Source organism: Lissotriton helveticus, chromosome 3_1 (assembly GCF_964261635.1).
Source record: "Lissotriton helveticus chromosome 3_1, aLisHel1.1, whole genome shotgun sequence".
Lineage (NCBI taxonomy): Eukaryota > Metazoa > Chordata > Amphibia > Caudata > Salamandridae > Lissotriton > Lissotriton helveticus.
In genome coordinates, this window is record NC_136061.1 from 1933756061 (window position 1) to 1933777052 (window position 20992).

Consider the following 20992-nt stretch of genomic DNA (forward strand, 5'->3'; position numbering starts at 1 on the left):
AACTAACTATCGGGCTGATCTCCTCTCCCTCCCAGGGACAGGTTTTGCAACTCAACCTTCAGAGTCTCTACCTTCATGCCTGGAGACTGAGTGGGGACGCCCGCGTTCCTGTCACCTACCAGCAGAGATGGTTGTCATTATATAATCAGCGCCTTCCCCCTCCACAAAATCTGTCTACTCAGAATAATGGAACAGTTTTTCGGAGTGGTGTGCGCAATATGTAGAACTTCTGAAGACACACCGTTCTTGGTGTTTTGTTTTCTCTTTCTTTATCCCAGCAAGGTTGTGCGAAGGACACTGTTAAATGTTATATTGCTGCCCTTTGGGCGATATAATCTTAAAGATTTCCCTGCTAATGTACCCCCGCAGTATTCGATATATTCACTTATTTGAGGTCACATTTTTCAATTATAAATGTGTATTGCATTTAGCACGCACATATTTGATATTTATTTCAGTACGATTTGATAGTTGAGCAGTTATATGTAATTCAAAGTCATTGTATCAAATTGTTTAGTATTTATTTCAGGAGTTGTTTATACATGAAATTCACAGTTAATGCTTTCTTGAAGCAGAAGTAGGTGAAGATGCATGTTGATTGCTTTTGATAACATTCAGTAAGAGGCTTGATTTTTTTCAAAACAATCTGAAACGGACATTTAAGCTTAATACAAAGACGTGCTCAGGGCACTTGTCCCTTTTCTGAGCCTTTTCCTCAGCCTCTTTCTCTGAGAATACAGACTAAGTAACAACATGAGCCCCTTTCTGGTACTGTCCAGACTGCCAGTCCAAATACCCCTGGTCAGACCATCATCGAGTCTGTAACCCTCATCTGTCTCCGGAGCACAACAAGGCTGTCTGCTTCCCCTTCAAATTCAAAAAGAGACTGTTACCATTGAGATCTATGCTTAGCTTGATGCACCATCAGAAAGAACATTCCCCCCACAGCCCCCCACCTGATTTCTTCGGGGAACAGGGCTTTGTGGAGGAACCACAGCCACAGAATTCGGGTCAACAGATCCTCTGCTTCAGCCCAGGATCGAGCTCATAATCTGCTGTTTTCCACTGAGCGAGGCAGTTTCCCAACCGTTGAGTTGACTGTATCACACCCCCTTCCACCTGACCTCGAGCACCCATCTTGAGATGTTCGAGTGTTGAGCCCCAAGGTCAGTGTCTAGACTTCCAGTCCGCCACTGCCAGAAAGCCATGGACTGCACCGAACGAAGGCCTTGGAGCCAAGTCCAAGCCAACCAACTGCATTGAAACACCCACTCCATCCCCATTCTTCGGCACCGACAGCGCCTTTGACTTTTATATTGAATCCTGCTTCGGCTGCCAGGATTACTTTGGCTCCGAAAAGCCACTCAATGCATGACTCCCACATGTCTGCTTTGGTGTCAAAATCTTCATCACGCAAAGTTACATCGGTGGGGGTCAGAGAACCGGGACAACCCATCCTGGTTGGACTCCATGAGGAGCTCAATGCCCAGCAATGGTGCCTCACTATCCACCACCAAACAGGAAAGAAAATCATTACGAGGCCACCCCCAATGGAACAGGACCGAAACACACCTTTGAGAAGGATCTAGCACTGGAACACCATGCACCACCTAAGTTCCGGAAACATTGTGACAGGAGCACTAGCCTGGCACCTCCTCCTCCTCCTCCTTCCCCTCCACCACCTTCTCCACCATGGATTTATCATTCACAGTCACCAGAGGGATTCCCACGCTCCTGTTATGGGGGAGGTAGCCCAGAGGAGCTTCCCTGCTGAAGGTGATAACCCATTCCACATGAGACAGTCCATTACTCTCCCTTAATTTTTTTCCCTCTGCCCTATCCGCCTAACAGGTTGCAGTGGCTGGACTCTTGAGGATGTTCAGTTATTGCATCAGCTGGACGAGAGAGATCCGGTCTGATGACCAGCTCTTTCTTTGTTGGATATGTAGGCATCAGGAAAGGCAAGACGGTCCGGAAGAGTACCTGATCACGGTTGGTCCTCTTCTGCATTAAAATGTATTATGCCCTTACTAAGAATCGTCCTCCAGAGGGAATCCGTGCTCATTCTACAAGAGCGAAGGCCTCACCATGTGCACTAGGCAGAGGTATTCCTGTGAGAAAGATCTGTTGTGCGGTCACCTGGGCTCCTCTTCATGCTTTTGCAATGCACTATTACTTAGATTCGAAGGTGAACAAGGATGGCCATTCTGCCTTTTCCATACATCCGGATTTCTCTCTTTGACCACTCCTTCAGACCCACCTGGGAGAAGGGTGCTGTTGTATTTCTTCAAAAGATGAGTAATCTGCAAGTAGTGCATCCATCCCAAAAAAAGGAAAATAGCTGCCTTAACTATCTTTCTTCTGGTGGATACTCTAAGTACTTTATTCCTTAATGATCCGTCTCACCACCCCATTTCTGAAGGTTGATCATAGATTCCTGAATAAATAGTTCCAGTGTAGTTTGTTGCACTGCACATTCATGTTCAATCTGATGTGGTCTCTGTCTCTGTGTCTTGGGGCATGGAAACATTGATGAAGAATTGATGTCAGGAGACTGGGTGACACTTTATGGCACCCCAATGCAGTTTCTAGCCAAGAGATGAAGCAAGCACCAGCTACCAGGGTGGGAGAGTTGTTGCAAAGTTTCTGGATCTAGTCTGGCACTTGGGATATTCAAAGGGCGCAGGAGTGTCCACCAGAAATATTGCTACCAAAGGTAAGTAACGTTTCCATTCTAAGCAGGTACTACATACTTACATAAATATTTGTTTAAGCAGTTTAAATTCCTGACATGCTACCTTCGCTCTATACCCTCTGTAGGACCTGGAGGCAGAAAATGAAGAGCTGAAAGAGCGGTTGTGGGAAATGCAGCGCGAACATCGGCAAATGTTTGACAAGAGTGGTGTGCTGAAGCAGCAACAGGTTTGCATATAAAATACTTAAAATAGCAGGCAGTTTTTAAGTAGTATTTTTTTGGGTGTAGTCCTTTAGGTTCTTCAGTTGGTAATGGAGTGTAATCCTTAGTGGAGCATTTAATGGACAGATATATATTATCTTTTAGAAAGAAGAGTTGGCAATGGTGTTGGAAGCGAAGGAGAAGGAACACGAGAACAGCGTGCGTACCATTGAATCCCTGAGAGCCAGATTGAAGTATTATGAGGTAAACTTAACTGTTTGAGTTAGCCTATGGTATTGTGAGGAATGTTTGACTTGAGATAAAGTCAAGGTATATACTTGTCGAGGTTGAGCTTGAGACGCTTTATCATATGTCTGTCCTGTGAATTCCACATGGCACTGGCTGTTGGGTGGCAGTGGGGAAATAATGGGTGGGTTGTTTTTACACACACACACTCACCTAGATGACTGCTGATATGAGGCAAAGTACTTAACTGACCATTTATCCAAGGATCTATTTTACAGTTTTAGAGCCCCCCCAGATTTTTTTTAAGTAACCTGTTCTTCAGTACAACCATCCTGTGGGCCAACACCACACTGCACATGGCCTACAGCCATGCACTGTGGGTGGATGGCCTCAGGCCCTGGGGACCCCCATCCTCCAAGGCCCAGCGTGATATTTAGGGAGAGGAGGGCACACAGACCCCCCCCCCCCCCCCCCCGGGACCACAAACCCTGGGCCCTCAGTATCATTAGGGTAAGGGGGCCACACAGCCCACCTCCTTCAGCTAATAATAGCCCCAGTGGCCCCATCCTCTGAGGCCTGGCAATATTTGGGTCCCCCCCTTCCCCAGGCCGATTTTGGTCTCCGGGACCCCATCTCCTGGGCCTCATGTTAAAATTAGGGAGAGGGGAGGCACACAGCTCCTCCCCGGGCTTACTTTAGCCCTGGGGACCCAGTCCCCCAGGGCCCGGCATCATAACTAAGGGGAGGGACACACAGAACCCCTCTTCCTGGGCTGATTTTAGCCCAAGGACCCCATTCCACAGGCCCTGGCATCAATATTTGGGAAGGGGGCACGCAGCCCGCCCTCCCTGGGCTTATTTCAACCCTGGGGACCATTGCATTGCAAATGCTTGTTCTCCATTGAAAACAAGGCATTTTTCAGCATAATGCTTCTTTTGGCCAGAGCCTGGCGCCCCCTGGGATCACTTGAAGCCCTCCTAGGGGCGCCCGCCCCCCAGTTTGATGACCCTGCTTTAAAAAACTTTTAGAACGTTGGAAAGTTTAGAGCTCCTTCAAAAACAGTGGACTGACAGAGGGCCAATAAGGGCCAGTACAAGCCGTCAACTCCAACATTCCAATGTTTCTTTGTTTTTCCCTTTTTAGCTTGAGCGTGTGTGTGCTGCTGTCCCTTGGCGACCTATTGCATCTTTAAAAAAAATAAAAACACAAACATTGGCAAAGCCAATAGGTCTCGCCTATGCGAGAGCTATTTTCTGTGGCAATGTGTTTTAGCCATGTTGTACACCAGTGTGGCTGCTGTTCAGCATAACTAAAAGTTAATGTCATGGAGTTTCGTAGTTAGTGTTGGGTAGTGAGTTAGAGTGGATTTGAGTGGGGTGTATTAGAGAGGATACAAGTGGATTGGAGTTGATCAGAGTGGATTGGAGAGGAATGGATTGAATTATAGTTGATAAGATTGGCGTGGATTGCATTGGAGTGGATTAGAGCTGAGTGGATTGGAGTGGAGTGGTTTTCACTGAATGAGAGTGGAGTGGATTGGAGAAGATTAAACGGTGCTGTGACGAACTTGGAAAAAGGCTACAACTGATACCTTGGGCCCTGTGCTTTTAGGAACAGGTCTACAGAGCTCGGGTAATCCGAATGAGGACGCGGCCGTGTTCAATTTTGAGATTACCTCTGCCCTTGATTCAGTGGCTCCTCTTGAGAGCAGTGAGGACTGCGAGGGAGTCCCCATAAGTCCCTTGGTTCTGGATGGAACTAAGAACTTAAAAAGGCAGGTGTAAAAATCGTGAACGGCGGTGGAGGAAAGATTACACCTAGGAGGCCAAATTAGCATATAAGGAAGCCTTAAAGGAACTCCGAAAAATGATGAGGGCAGCTAGAAAAGATTTCTTCATACTGCACATTGAAAGTGCAGAAATTACAAGTAAGGAGAACTTTAGGCTCTTGAGGGAAAGATCCCGGCACCACTGTCCTCATTTTCTGATCTCTGTAATTTCTTTGATGAGAAAATCCAGAAAGTCTATGCATCCTTCAAGGATGGAGAGCGCAGGGGGGCACTTCAGCTAAAGGATAATATCAAATCTGGTGGAACTCTTTCAGTGTTCCCCCCCCATATCCCTTCAGGAATCCTTAGCGGAATTCTTAAAGTGCAGGTCAGGATCCCCGTCAGACCCGTGGCCACCCAAGCTATTTAGATCCTTGGCTCTCTGGATAAATCCAGCCTTAACCCTGATTTGGAATACTTTGCTATCCTCAGGCATCTTTCCTGATGTTTGGAAACATGCTTTTTTACTTCCATTGATGAAAAAACCGAATGCAGATTCCAAGGAGTTGGGCAACTACAGCCCTATCTCACTGTTACCCGCACCCTCAAAAATGTTAGCGAAATTGGTCCAAAGGCAACTGGGCAATTTTATAAATGATCATGACATCCTACAGGACACTCAGTCTGACTTTCGATCAGGCTACAGCACTGAGACTGCTCTGGTGGAGGTGGCAGAGTCAGTGAGAATGTCGATAGATGCAGGGGCAGCAGCCTTTGACGGTTGCCCACTACATTCTTCAGGAGAGATTTCAGCAGGTAGGGATACAGGAGACAGCTCTTGCCTGGATCATGTCTTATCTTTTAGATCGATCACAAAGAGTTCTCCTTCAACCGCTTCAATCGGACCCTTAATGTTTTTGGTGCGGTGTGCCGACCCTAAATGTTTATGGTGCGGTGTGCCACAAGGCTTGGCCCTCAGCCCTTTACTTTTTAACATTTACCCGACGCCCCTCTTTACTTTTATTAATTCCTGGGAACTGAAAGCTGTCTCTTACGCTGATGACACCCAGCCGGTGTTCTGATTCAAAGACCACTCTGAGGATTTCTTTGCGAGACAATCTGGGTGTTTAAAGGACATCGCATGCTGGATGAACCTGAACAAACTCAAATTGAATGCGGATAAGACCGAGGTCCTATTTTCGGCCAGGTCTTATCAGCGCTGGACTTTGGTGGCCAGGGGAACTGGGTCCTCCCCCAATCCTAGCAAAATCTGCTAGGAATTTGGGCATTTAGTGGGACTCGGATCTTTCCTTTCCTTTGCAACGCAAGCCCAGCACATCGCGTCGTCCTGCTTCGGGAACTAAAAAGCCTTTGGAAATTCCTGCACCTTCTACCTGAGGAAAGTCGTAGGATCATATTCCATGCTACAGTGACATCTCAGCTGGATTACGTGAACAGTCTGTACTTTGGGCTTCCTCTATATCTGATCCATAGACTCCAGATGGTAAAAAATGCAGCAGCAAGGCTTATCCGTCGGGGACCGTTCTACCACCATATCTCCCCACATATTAGGAAACTGCACTGGCTCCCAGTTGCAAAAAGGATCGAGTGCAAGTCCTTAACCATAGCCCATTGTGCCCTACATAACAAGGGGCCTAGGTATCTCAGTCAGAGGCTGCGCCCGTACCAACCTAAACACACTCTGAGATCCAATTCCCAGCACTTGCTGTGTGTTCCCCATTTTGCCAAGTCTCGAGTGGGCGCCAGATCCTTCACTGTGAAGGCAGCCAAGCTATTGAACGCCTTGCCAGCACACATACGTGGGGTGGATACGGAATGGGAGTTCAGGAAGATCCTGAAGATCCACATCACAGAGAGAAAGGATAGTAGTTCCCAGAGAGGGATTCTTAAAGGGAGTTTATCCATCATTGTTGGAAAGAACCAAAAGGTTTGCTGCTCGCAGAGCAGGATGAGAAAAATACTTGATTGTGTAAACAGGCCCTTTTTGTTGACTTTATGTTCTACTCTCTTTCCAGGCCAACCAGACTGCTAGCAGCCCTTTCAGTAATGGTATGTATCCACCTTCTCCTATCCTCATGTTGTGCTTATGCTCTTCTCACCTTGCGTTAGTGTTTCGTTGGGCCGCAAAGCCCTTGCACTTTTGTAGTTTTCGGCTTGATTTCTGATTTTATGCTCAATCTGCTGGTATTTGCTGGAGACTTCTATATATAACTCCACTGACCCTGGCACAGCCTGCCATGGGGTCTTGTGTTGTGCACGTGCACTACGGTGTACACCATGAAGGCAAAGACATATGAAGTAGCCCCTCTCATTCCTCTTTGTGTTTTAATCTAGTTTAAATTACTCGGACAGCGTCTTTGGGATTTATGTCTTTCTTAGTGCCCGTAAACTACACCCTATCCCATGTATTTGTTTCTCCGTTTACTGGGACTATCACCCTCAGTTTCACCTCCTGTGATGCCTCCCGGCTATTTGTAGCTGTGCATGGTGTGTGGCGTGGAAGCTGAGGCTTGGTTCAAGCCACCTCTACACCTTAATTTCCAACACTGCAGCGCTTCTGTTACAGTAGTATCGTTTTTTTCACATTGATAACCTTTAACCTCTCATAACCTATCCTCTCCCCACCTACATACATTGATTTGAGAATACGAACTCCTCATTGGTAGTTCTGCACTAATCCACCAGTGATGGTTGTACATCCTGGTTTTGTACTAATGCAGAACCCTGTGTGTTTTGTGTGTATTCTAACAGGTTTTCTCTTCTATTCAGGGAAAGGTGATGCACAGCTGAAGCAAAGTTTCAGCTTCAGCACGGAGTCGCAGGTGATTATTTTTTACCTACTTGTTTTACCCTTCCCATGTCTGTTTAATATTGAATGACGGTCAAAGAAGACCCACCCTCAAATCAAGGTTGTTGTCTTTTTATACTTTACCAGCATGGAATGATATGCTAGATTACGTTAATTGATGGTGTTGGGTAAAGACGATCTAAGATTACCTCAATCGTATGTATTCTATTGATTCCTCTAACATGCCTGCTTCAACTCCCATTTGTAAGCTGTACATTCTGGCTAGTTGGGTATCGACAGAGGTTGCTCATCTTGCGAAAGGCAAATAAATGAGCGTGAGGCCTGTGTGACCAGCAGACTACTGTGACTGGTTACAGCATGCTTCTATCCTTTCAGGATGTCTTGCTCAAGATATGTGTCTGAACATGACTCGGGCATGTTTCTGTTTCAGCAGTTATTTGTGTAATGATAAGGAAGGTGGCAGATGATTGTCACTTTACCAAACGTAGCACCAACTTGCATTCTGAGGCTTCTTAATAGAGATGTCCTTCCCAAACACGTTCAGCTTCTCTTAGTTTAAGTGTGAAGTGACTGACACCACCCACCCAACAATTCAGTCTCCTGGTCCATTGATAAAGTGCATGCCCTGCCCTTACCCCAGAAGGCTTTATGGTGCAATTAATTCCAACTGTAGAATGGTGAAGAGGTGGAAAACTTGCATTGCTGCTGTTTGCTCTTTGAAAGTGGATCTCTTGCATTTTGAAGGCCTCCAAAGTGCAAACACCCCAAACTCTACAGCACATTGCAGCCTGAAAAAATAACATGTTAATTCTTAATTCTGAACCAAACATTAACTAGCACTCGTGGTGTAAATGAAGACAGTCATTCACATTAAGCTAGCCGGAAAAAGGGCCATTGCCAATGAGCTGGCTATAATACAGAACACAAATATAGTTGCAGATCCAGTTACATGATGGATGAGCAAGTCATGACCGGTCTCCATGGTAGAACTGGGAGTTGGATTCAAGACCCTCGGTGTGGTTTCTTGAACAAATACCTTTTGCTTCTGTTTCTTAAGAGTTTGAAGTGTTATTACCAGTTTCTTGTGATACTGTGCATAAATCTACATTTCTCAGTTTACACAGTTCAACTAGGTGTTGTGTAGTCTTAAAACTACTTTGTACTACCCACCATAGTTAGTCACCACAAGATGTGAAGCTCAAAGCTTAGACCCCTTTTGTGACTATCATTTCGCCTGTTGAGTTTAGGAGCTGCAGTCCGTGTTTCCTCTATGGTCCCTGATTCTTGGATCCTGGTGCTTGAAAGGACCAGAAGACGTTGCATGCTCTTGTTATTGGCCCCTCTGTAAGATATACATTTTTTTCAATGGCTAATCCCAGACAGGGGTGTATCAACCTTTTCGCAAGGTAGCTTCACATGCAGTTATTTCCCATCCAAAAACAGTCTTTAATGGGTGTCATCACAGGCAAACTAGGCTATCCTTAGTGCTTTATTCAGCTGTGTACTGACGGCTTGTGATGGTGTCTCCTGGGTTCGGTCCCATGTGCAGTACTAGTTTTGTGAAAGGCTGAGACAACTCTCCAGTACACCAGCTTCTACGGTCTAGGGTTATCTTGGTCAAACTCATAGGAGCACCAAGCAATATTGTCTGTTAGTGCAGCCTAAATAAACCAGACTTTCAGCTGAAACGGAGCTACTTATAATTGAGTGTTACTGGCATCACAATAAATGATTGAAACAAACTACTTGAAAATAGTGTGGAATCACAACTATCCTGTTTAGTGTGGTGGTGCAGTACTTTGTTTTCCTTATTGTATGAAATTGCTTGACATTTTTGTCAAAGTATATCAATACCTTTTTATATCTTCCAGCACTCTTCAAACTCATCATCGTCTCTGATGCAGACAAGGTCTATGGTAAGACCCTTGGAGCTGTCCAAACCCAGTCAAGCAGCCTCTGCAGAGAGCGAAGCCCTGAAGAAGGAGCTGGATGCCCTGAGAAAGTACAACGAGGCTGCAAGAGAGGAGAACAGCAAGTTGCAGGTGGAACTCTCCCGCAAAACAGCTGACTGTAGGGCTATGGCTGCGCAGTGCGAGAGGACCAAGATGGAGTCTGATGAGCAAATCCGTCAACTGGAGGATGCCCTCAAGGATGTGCAGAAGCGCATGTTTGATTCTGAAGGCAAAGTAAAACAAATGCAGGGCCACTTTCTGGCACTGAAGGAGCACCTGACCAGTGAAACACTGCTGGGCAGTACTAAGCTGGCAGAGGATCTGCAGGATCAACTGACCGATATGAAGTCCAAGTATGAAGGTGCATCGATGGAGGTCGGCAAGCTAAGGAACCAAATGAAACAAAATGAAATGTTGGTAGAGGAGCTGAAGAGAGATGAAGGAAGACTGATAAAGGAGAATCGAAAGTTGCAGGAGGAGCGTAGTATGTTGGCAAGAGAGCAGGAAAAAGAATCTAAGAAGGCTCGGGAGTTGGATGGCCAGCTCAGAGATAGAGAGGCGAAATTGGCACTTAGTGTTCCAGCTGATAAGTTTGAAAATATGAAGAGTTTGTTGACCAATGAGGTCAATGAGAAGGCAAAGCAAGTTGTAGAGATGGAACAAGAGCTTGAACAATGTCAGACAGAGCTGAAACGGTTGCAGAAGGACCTAGGGATGCACCAGATCAGGGTGTTAGAAGGAAGCCAGGAGCGCAAGAACCTACAGAGCTTACTGGATAGGCAGTCGGAGCAATTTGGAAAAGAAGTTAAAGAATTAACATTAAAGAATCAGAACTTCCAAAAGGAAGCAGAGAATGTTCGTCAAGAGAATTATCTGCTCCAGCAGAACATACGCAAGCTAAAGGACGACCTGGCTAGTCACTATGTGCCTTTAAAGGTGCATGCTGAGCAAAAGAAGGCAAGTGACCTGAACATAGAAGATCTCAGCAAACAGCTGGCTGAAGCCAGACAGAAGCAACAGCAAACCAAGCTGGAAATGGAAACGCTCCTGACTGAAAAGACAAGCTTAAGAGAAAATGTAAACCATCTGCAAGCTTTGTTTGTCCCCCCCGAGAAACATGAAAAGGAGGTTGCGGCCTTGAAATCCAACGTGGTTGACCTCCAAAGGCAGTGTGAGGAACTGATGCAAAAATGTAACGAAGAGCAAGAGAAGAACAGAAAACTTATTAGTGCAAATGAGGATCTGAAAATCAGTTTGGCAGACGACTATCTGCCAATAAACAAGCACATGGAGGTCACATCCACACTGACAAACACGCTGGAAAAAGTGAAGGGAGAGCTGTTGGAGCTTAAGCATAAAGAGCAGGAAACTCAGCAGGAATACATAAGAGCAAGTGAGGAATGTGACACACTGAAGAAGCAGCTTCTTCAGCTAAAGGACCAAGTGCAGGCTGAGTATGTGAGTTTAGCAGACCACAAAAAGCAGGTGGATAATCTAAACCAGAGCAAGAAAGAGCTTCAAGCCACAAACAATGAAACTTTGGCGAAGTATGTGAAGCAGAAGGAGGATGTAGCTAGATTGCATGCAGCAATTGAAGGGCAGAAGAGTGAACTAGACACACTTCAGGAGTGCATTAAGGTGAAATATGCCCCAGTCGCAAGTATGGAGGAGAAAGAGAGGTCATTTCAGACTACGCTTAATAGTCTGAGAAACCAGTTGGCAGAGCAAACTCAGAGGAGCACAGATAGCCAAGAGGAGGCAAGGAAGTGGCAGCGAGAGAACGAGAGGTTGAAAGCAGAAATTCTCTCCCTACAAATGGACATTCAAAGTCATTCTGCCCTACATAAGACCAACCAGGAAAAGGAGCGTGAGTTTGAAAAGAAACTGGATGTGCTGAATGATGAGCTGCGAGAGGTGCTGCAGAAGTATGCAGACATTGAGGGAGAAAAGGAGAGGCTTGAAGATGATAATGCTAAACATCTGTCTGAGGCACAGGCAATGCAGGTGCGCCTGCAAGGGCACTATGTGCCTCTCGAGCAGCTTGAAAGTTTGAGAATGTCACTAGAGAGCAAAATTGAGACACTGGAAGTTGAGCTGCAGCAGAAGAGATCAGAGCATGGGCATGCGTTCGAGAGAGTTCAGCAGCTTCAGCTAGAACTAGAGCACCAAAGAGGGGTGTCCTTGCCTTTAACTGAACATAAACAGATAAAGGAAGAGCTGGAGAGAGAGATAGCTGCTGTAAAAGAGCAGTTGAGAGAGGAGGTGGAAGCAGGTCAAATAAAAGAGACTTTGATTGCTAAGCTTCAGGCTGAGATCCAAAGCATGGAGTCTGCTGTTCTGGAGCTTCAGAAGAGGGAAGCAAGTAACCTTTCTGAATACAAAACTACAAGGGGTGCTCTTGAGGCACAAGTCGTTAGCTTGGAAGGGACTGTGAGGGACCTACATGAGAAGTACAAGGACAAATGTGAGGAAGCTGCAAGAGTAGAGCAAAAGGCAGTGCTGGCTAAGGACAAGGCAGAGTGCCTGCAGGCACAGAGCCTCCGCATTGAGCAGGAGATTCGAGAGCTGAAGGAGAGATATGACACATCTTTGGCCACCATTGAAGACTTACAGAAGAGCATCCAGGAATCAGCCAAACAGATTGAGGCAAAAGATAACAGGGTGAGCAAAATCAAACACAGTGAATATAAGAGGACAGTGTATGGATGTATATATTTTTTTTATTTTACAGAGTTTTATATAGCGCGAACTTGACCCGAAGATATCGGAGCGCTTTACATAGCATCAGTTGCGTTACACGAGGACACATTCATTTTTGTTAGGCACGGGGAGATTCAGTGATTTTCCCAGAATCACAGGATGTTTGGCGTCCTTGCCGAGACTCAAACCCAGTTCCCCAGATTCAAGGTCGACCGCCCTAGCCGTTAGGCCAACTCCTCTCCCTATGGAAGAAAGTGGAAACATACATGACTAGCCTCCTAGTATTAAATGAGGCACAGTCCCATACTTTAATTGGGAAGCTCAGTGACTCCTTTAGTGGGAACTTTAGCAAGATATATTCCTATTAGTAGTGTAGTTTAAAACTTTCATTGTTGCTTAGTCAGTAAATTGCCCATGGGTGCCACCCACCCACTCTTGGGAAGGCTATCTACAGTAACCCCAAAGGGAAGTGGAACAGGACAGACATGGTTATGACCGCTCATTGGTGCCAGAGCAAGACAGGCCCTATGGCATCTGGAGGTGGGACTTAGCGACCCAAAGTGGAGAAGGTGCATGGCTGCTGTCCATGGTCTGCTCCACCCCATTCGAATTGTGACAGAAAAGACACATACATAAGGCAGGTATGCCAGTCCTAAAGAAGCTGAGGGAAACACTGCCCCCGGCCCCCATTATTTGAGTTGTGACCAAAACTCAGAGGAGCTGGGATCTCTTGCAGCTGGTGCATATTGGAATACTACTAGATGTGGGGTTTTGAGGAATTCTGGTTTACTTCCTCACTAGTGATATGTCATTGCTTTCTCCTCATCTGTGAGAGCAAGAAGCTGTACTAGGAAATCGCAAAGTAACCAGTTTGGGAGATGCCCATGGGAGTGGAGGTGAGAAATTCTCATCGGCGACGGAGATGCCTCTGTTTACCGGGGATTGGATATGTCAATGGAAATCTGAGGTGGAAGTTAAGTTGGAAACAACTACAAGACTTGGGTGGGTAGGAGATGCACACAAATAGTACTTTACAAAACCAGGAAATAGGTAACTATGTGCTTCCTTTGTTATTGCAGAGCGCTGAGAATGGTAGAGAATTCGAAAAGGCAAGCGGGTGAAATTATGGGTTGTTGGACTCCATTCTGATTGGAAAGTAGCCAAGTTAATGTGTCTCAACCTGTGATCTGAGTATTGTTCAGTGGATCTGCCAGTGTATTCCTTCCTCACGAATGATTGAGGCTTTTTGAAATGGATTGATGCGAAGTGAAGATTTCTGGTTGATGTGTACTGTTGTACCAGTTTCTCTTAGTACTCTGGGACATAACCCAGTAACCTTTGTGGATAGTGCACATAGCCTTTAATTTGTGTCTGGAGTCTACTAATATAAACATGACAGGTTTGAGGTGGTGGGATTTGTCAATGTTTATGTACATTTTGATGGTCTAGTTCTGTAGTCTGGCATTGTTTCTTTGGGAGGCCAGTACAAATGATATTGGTGATCCAGGTATGCTTTGACAAGGGCTCTTATCCACTCACTTTGTAATTGGTTTTGAGTAGTGATAATATATTTTTTATATAGAGTAAGGAGATCTGTAGATTTAGTACTGTTTTGACATGTCATATTCAAAACATACTTCTGTGCCCCTAATTTGCAAGAGAGGTTGGTGGAGAGTCATCTAGGCATTGTGGCCAGTTTAAGCATATGAAGTGTGGCTTGGTTACTGTCAATGCTAGGATCTCTGTCTTAACTCCACTGATGTAGAGAAAACTCTTCTTCATCCAGAAGTTGATGTGAAACAGGCAAGAGTTGATATTAGTTTAACTGTCAGGTTTGTTGTTCACCTGTAAGTAGATTTGCTTGTTGTCCACATACATGTGTTAGTTGATGTGGTATGTTTTTAATATCTGTGGCACTGGACCATGTGTGTAGATATTGAGTAGTACATAAGATAGGGAATGTCCTTGGATAACCCAATGTTAATTTTTTGCCTACAGTTGATACAAAACAATTGTATTCATGAGAGAATGGCTCCTGCTACGCTTGGCCATTTTTTCCAGATTTTTAACAGAATTGTGTGGTTAACAGTTATGTAAGCTACTGATAGGTCAAGAGTAGGGTTTCTTTCACTGTCCTCATCCTTGGATTAAAGGAGTTCTTACCTGAAATTGTGTAAGGGTGATTCAGCTCCCCATACTGGTCTGAACCCTGACTGATAGTTGTAGAGGAGATGATTGAATTCCATGCATTCTTGACATTATCTTGTCACCTTGTTTCCATGATGTTGCTGGGGGAGTGAGGTTAGAGATAGGCCAGTAGTTTGCTTGAATCTTTAAACCGACATTCTTTTTTATCCAAAAGGGGAGTAACGATTGGCTTCAGAGTGCCTTGAAAAGCACCTTACTCAGAGGTAGTAGTGTATCTTGTTGGTGTTGTGTAGCACAGGGGATTGATGGTCTTGTTTAAGGCAAGAAGCTGAGCAGGGTGTTCTCAGTGCTTTTATCTTATTGACCATTTTGAAAAGCTTGTGGATCTCCAGATGTATGAATGAAGTGATCACAGACTGTACTCATAGCGTTTGAAATGGAGGGGAGGACGAGTGGGCTGGTGAGTTGAAAATTGAGTTGCAGAGTCTGGCAATTTTGGATTCAAAGAATGTCATAGGGCTCTTTGTGGTTGCTTTTCGGACCACCTGGTTTACCCTGTTCATAGTAGATACTATTTTTTTTTTGATAGAGTACTTCGAGATTAGGTGCAATGTTTTTAGCTCATTTGATGGCTATGTGGTATGCTTTTCCTGTGTATGTTATAACAAGCTTTGTCTTCCCCAGCCTATAGTTTGCATCATTATTGTTAGAGGATACACCTAGCACATTTAATTTCGGGTAGTTTTCTATTAAACTACTTTTTGGCTTTAAAACGGTCTTGGCTGTTTTAGATTTGGCTGGTACACGGAAGTCTGGAATGGATGATGTTTGGTAGGTTTCAGGGTCTATGAAGTGGAACGATTGGATTGGTTGCATTGCAGGTCGACTCAAGCCCATCTATACTTATCTGAAGTGGCTGGAACAGGTGGGTGTTGTGTGATTGTGTACCGTTGCTGTTGTGGGTGTTGGGTAAATTGGTGGGTAATTAGTGGAAAGAGTGGTCAGGCCTTATTTGCTGATGCAATGTTCAGTTTGATGTTTCTTGGTTGTGGGTGTGTTGGCTATATGTGTTGGCCTAACAACAACTTTGCAGGAAGCGGAGTTGTATGTATGTTCTCAGCAAGATGCATTGCAGGTTTTAGGGCTGACTTTACAACCCAAATGTTATTCTCCATTGACTTCAATTTCAGTTGATCACAAAATCTATTTCCTCAAAATAGTCATCCTAAGGAAGTGGGGGAAGATCTAGATCACTGGTGTATTGAAAGGACTATTGGGTTTGATAGTCTGACACATGTACACTCGGAGACAGTACGGTATATATTGGGAATTACTGTGCAAGTCAGCTCAGCTGCATATAGATTGGAACAACCCTTCCCACTCTCCAGCCTTCTCTGTACTTCACTATGATTTTGTGGCCCACAGGCAAGATGTAAATTATGAAGGTAATAGTGTTTCCTGCACACTGTCTCAGCAATGTCAACTGTGTGACAATACGAAAGGCGGTTGTGTGTGTCTAGCTTCAGAGCAAAGCAAAAGCTTGGTGCCGTTCATGGCCCGACCATTTAATGCAGATTGGGGGACCCCTCCCGTTCTCGGGTCGCTCCTGACTTTGCCCCAGGCAACTGTTCACAGTTTGGCTTTTTCCCCATGCCGGGAACACTGTAGGCTTCTCCTCCTGGACTGTCTTTCTTCCTGCAGGGCCAGGCACACTCCTTACCTCTCTCAGCTTCTAGGCATACCCATACCTCCTCCAACAGAAAGTGCTTACATCAGGTGCTGTCCATTAACCTCTTTGAGACTGGCTGTCATGCATACATTAGCCCTGTTCACACAGCTCCCAGGTACTCTGCGGAACTCTCCCTTCCTTGGTCATGAAAAATTGCGAACTGGAACAAAGTGATAAGGGAACTTAAATTAGATGAGTCAGTAGACCATGCTCTCTGTGCGACAGAGGGAAATCTCTGGTCCCACTACTTAGTCACAAAAACGACACTGCCACTGAGCTTTAAGATTCACGCACAGTAGAAAAACTACACTGAGGCCATATTCACAAAGGGCATCCACCCTCGTGGTGGAGGCCCCACATTAGTGGGGCGAGGCGTGGGGCCAACACCTTGCAATTGAGAAAATGCAATTCGGATTCCTGCGACGCTTGCGTCTGACGGCGTCTTCGCCATGAGTGCAGAGGCGCTTTGGGAATCAGGTCCTCAGTGAGGCCCTTGGGAAGGATCACCACTTACATTCTCCTTTGTCCTTGACCCTTACGTTGTACCCTACATGCTTCCCCCCAAGGCCTTAACTTTTACTGTGGCTCTCTTTCTTGCTGATTATCTATGAAGTAGTTTGATATGTTGTGGCTGTGCTGAGCTGAAACCACTTTGAAATCTGTGCAACGGATATGAAGTTAGCATCTCGTGCAGATCTGACTCATGAACTTTTTATTTCTGCCCCATCTGTGTACATATAGAGTAAACATATAGAGAAAGAAAACATAGAGTAGTAGAGTATATAGAGTACATATATAAACATATAGAGTATACAGTAAGAATACATTAACTTCGCACATTAAAGAGCATTTACAAAGTAAGGTAACGCCTAATCTCTTTAGCAGAAGTGATTCAATACTTGGTGTGTGAGGACCTCTTTCAATAGCCCTTTTACTTAATGTCTGACTTGGTGGAGACCTCTTTGTTAATGTTTCCAAATTCCACTGACCTTGGCAAGCATCTGCATATAACTTCACAATAAGCAGCCACTTTCTCAAGTAATGGACATTCAAGAAAGCTTTCTAACAGTATTGGAACTTCCATAGATTCACATACCTGAATCATTTCCCCATTGTCGAGACCCTCTAGAACCCTCCTGAGAGAACCTTTTGCCCCTCAGATTTTCTACTGGCACGTTGTGCTAGGGAGTCTCCTTTGAGCTCTGCTCAAACTCTGGATTTCCAACTTTGTAGAAGCTTCATAATCAGGCTATTTCTTCTGGATTTGAGAAGTGTATAATCTATTTCTCATCTACATTCCTGAAAATGGCTGGAAAGGAGTAAAAGGGTCTGTTTAGAGCCTGTGCCACCTGCTCTAAAAAGAGACTCTATACAGATGACCCACATGAAGACTGTATATACTGTCTTTACCCGGACCACCAAGCAAAGGATTGCAAGGTATGTCGCACTTTCTCTAGTAAGACCCTTAGAAATCGTGAAGGACGCCTTCTAATTTGGCTTCAGAAGATCAAGACCAGAAAGGAGGTGGTTTCTAGCGATAGTGACCAGGAATCCTCCTCTTCTTCCAGGAGATCTCAAAAAATATCAAGATCTCCTCAGGGGACCGTCCTGAGAAGGCCCTAAAAAAGACCAAACAAGGGTCTTCAGGGTGTAGTCCTTCAAAATCTCCTCGGAAAAAATCAAAGGAGAGTAAAGGACTCACTTTAAAAGAAAAAGATTCCAAAAGAACCTCTTCTGAGCCTTCAAATACACCACCATTGACTCTGGCATCATTCAAGAAGCCATTCTCTAGTATTCCTGAGGAGAAGGTAAAAAAAATCCACATCGTCGACGGGAGCGTCGACGAGACCGACAAAGAAATCATCGACTTCGGTGACGACTTAGGTACAAGAGCAGCCATTGGTGGTATTGGAGCCAGCGGGAGCGTCGACGGCGAAGGCGTCGACGACAGGAGTGTCGATACCGGTAACATCAATGACATCGTCGACGACGGTGAGGATGTCGACGGCGGGATCGTCGTCGACAGTGATGACAATAAGATCTTCGACGGGAACGTCGACGACGATTACTATGTCGTCGGCAAGGAATGGATCTACGGCACTGACAATAGCTTCGTCGACAGTGGTATCGATGACGATCTTGTCAACGGGCTTGTCGACGAGACAAACCCCGGAAAAGAGCAGGAAGAAGATCACGCCAGCAGTAACTTCTCCAAGTAAAATTACTCCATTGGTCCCGTCGCACCTTTTGGAGGAAGAAGAGTCAGATGATGAGGAGGATGATGGGCCCTTTGGGTATGCCAAAAGCCCATCGGAGCTCCATGTAAAATGTCAAAATGATGATGATGAGGAAGGGTATGAAGAATACCACAGTGCCACATACCACCGCTACAAACAAGAACCTCAGGAACAGATGGTAGCAATGCCATCTTCCATGTTGACGGATTTGCAATCCATGTTGGCGAATTATAAATGGAGGTTTCCTACGTCAGGAGTTTCTCAGGACATTCCACCTTCACGTCCTCGTTCAATTCCGGCCACTCCAGTCCGCAGTAGAGAAAACCTGCTGGACACTGCTCCGCTGACACCTCAGGTCCAACAGCAGCAGGATCCTGTGACAACAGATGATGACGACCGCGAAGAAGGGGAGCTACCAGAACCCCACAGAGAATGGGATGATTATCTGAATCCATCTCCGCCTTCGCCCACCCAAGTACCAACAGATTCTCCACCGGTGGATATTGGTGGATTCCACAACTTAATGGAGAGGGCGGCGAAAAGATTCCAGCTGCCAATGAAAACAACCCAAGCAGAATGTTTTCTGTATGACTTTAAAGAGCCATAGCAAAAGTCAATCAGGTCTATACCAAATATTGACCACATATGGAAGGAAGGATTGCAGGTCATGACCACTCCAGCAACGGTTACACCGGTACTGGCCAGGCTGGATAAAAAATATAAGGCACCTGCGGACGCTCCGGCGTGTTTACTGGGCCATCCTAAACCGGACTCAATCATCTCGTAAGCAGCGCAACAGAAGTAAAAAAATCCAGCAGCACCTATTACGGCAGCTCCGGACAGGGAGGGAGGCGTATAAATAACGCAGGAAAACTATTCTCCTCCATGTCAGCGCTCCTGGTCAGAGCTGCTAATGCCCTTGCCATCCTGGGCAGATTTGACAGACAGCTGTGGTGCGATGTAGCACCCTATATCGACCTCCTCCCGGAAGACTCTAAGCAGGAGGCGAAGAAAGTTCTACAGGAAGGAGAGAGAACTTCCGCTGAAGTTATTGATTGCGCTATGGACATAGCTACCACAATGTTTCGTTCCCTCAGAGGAGCAGCAGTTTTGAGGCGCCAAGGTTGGCTGAGGGCCACTTTCTTTAGACCAGAGGTCCAAAATAAGATTCTGGACCTACCCTTTGATGGGGAGGATCCCTTTGGGCGTCTGGTGGGTGACACCCTTCAAAATATTAAAAAAGACACGGATACAGCCAAATCCTTAGGTGCTTTACAGTACCGGAAGGGGCCTTTTCGAGACAACCCTCGTATAGAGGTCGATGCCAGCAAGGAAGATATACATACTACCCTTCCTCTTCGCAGCCCTATCGGCAGCAATATGGGCAGAAACAATCGGGAAGCTACTCTAAGTCCACTCCCAGAGGACGAGGAGGTCGTTCTGGAAGAGATATTAATAAAAGACAATGACAACCTACAGATTGCAGGTCCTTCTCCTCCTATCCTGTCAAATGTTCCCCTGGGTGGAAGAGTAACTCATTATTTACCACAGTGGCAGAAGATAACATCGGACAAATGGGTTCTCCACGTAATACAATTCGGACATACATTAGAATTACTCCACTTCCCTCCTCCCACGCCACCTACATATCAAGAAGCAAAACACCTATCCCAGATGCGTTGGGAGATTCGGGCAATGCTCCGAAAGGGAGCAATAGAACCAGTGCCGAACTCCCAAAGAGGACAAGGATTTTATTCCCGTTTCTTCTTGATCAGAAAAGATGCTCTCAGGTGGCGTCCGATCTTGGACTTAAGGTCCCTAAATGCCTACCTCAAGGAACAGTCATTCAGAATGGTGACCCTGCAGGATATTCTGCTGCTCTTAAACCCAGGGGATCAGATGACCTCCCTCGATTTACAAGATGCATATTTCCATATCCCCATCCATCAGTCCCACAGAAAGTTCCTTAGTTTTACAGTGGCGAAAGGCCATTACTAATTCAAGGTGCTACCATTCGGCCTAAAGTTTGCACCGAGAATATTTACAAAATGTCTGGCGCTGGTGCCGGCCTATCTAAGAAGACAAAAGCACCAGATATTTCCATACCTGGACGACTGGTTCCATCGCAAGAGGCAGCTCACGCTTCCACCGTAGCATGCATGGAGCTGTTTGTGGATCTGGGCCTGACCTTAAATGTAGAAAAATCATCTCTACAGCCATCCAGAACGATCAAGTTTCTAGGTGCAATCCTGGATACATCACAAAACAAAGCATTCCCGTCAGTAGAGAGACAGTTGGGACTCGTAAATCTAGCCAAGGAATTCGGCAAAAGAAAGTCTCTTTCAGTCAGAAGATACAAGTCGCTTCTGGGAACAATGTCCTCATGCATACCACTCATTCCCCTATGTCGCTTACTAATGCGACCGTTACAAGAAGAACTGGATCTTCAGTGGTGCCAAGCAAAGGGATCCTTCGAGGACAAGATA

The 20992-nt window shown here is 45.6% G+C and overlaps 1 protein-coding gene across 4 annotated transcripts in view; it reads left to right on the forward strand.

Annotated features, from left to right (window-relative positions):
- The window catches only part of UACA (uveal autoantigen with coiled-coil domains and ankyrin repeats), a 369235-nt gene that overhangs the window by 336880 nt on the left and 11363 nt on the right, over positions 1-20992 (forward strand). For all 4 annotated transcript variants that reach the window (XM_078682980.1, XM_078682983.1, XM_078682984.1 and 1 more), the window contains exons 11-15: positions 2821-2922; positions 3062-3160; positions 6947-6980; positions 7701-7753; positions 9612-12353. In XM_078682980.1, the coding sequence (XP_078539106.1) occupies positions 2821-2922; positions 3062-3160; positions 6947-6980; positions 7701-7753; positions 9612-12353 (3030 nt within the window). The remainder of the gene's footprint in view (positions 1-2820; positions 2923-3061; positions 3161-6946; positions 6981-7700; positions 7754-9611; positions 12354-20992) is intronic.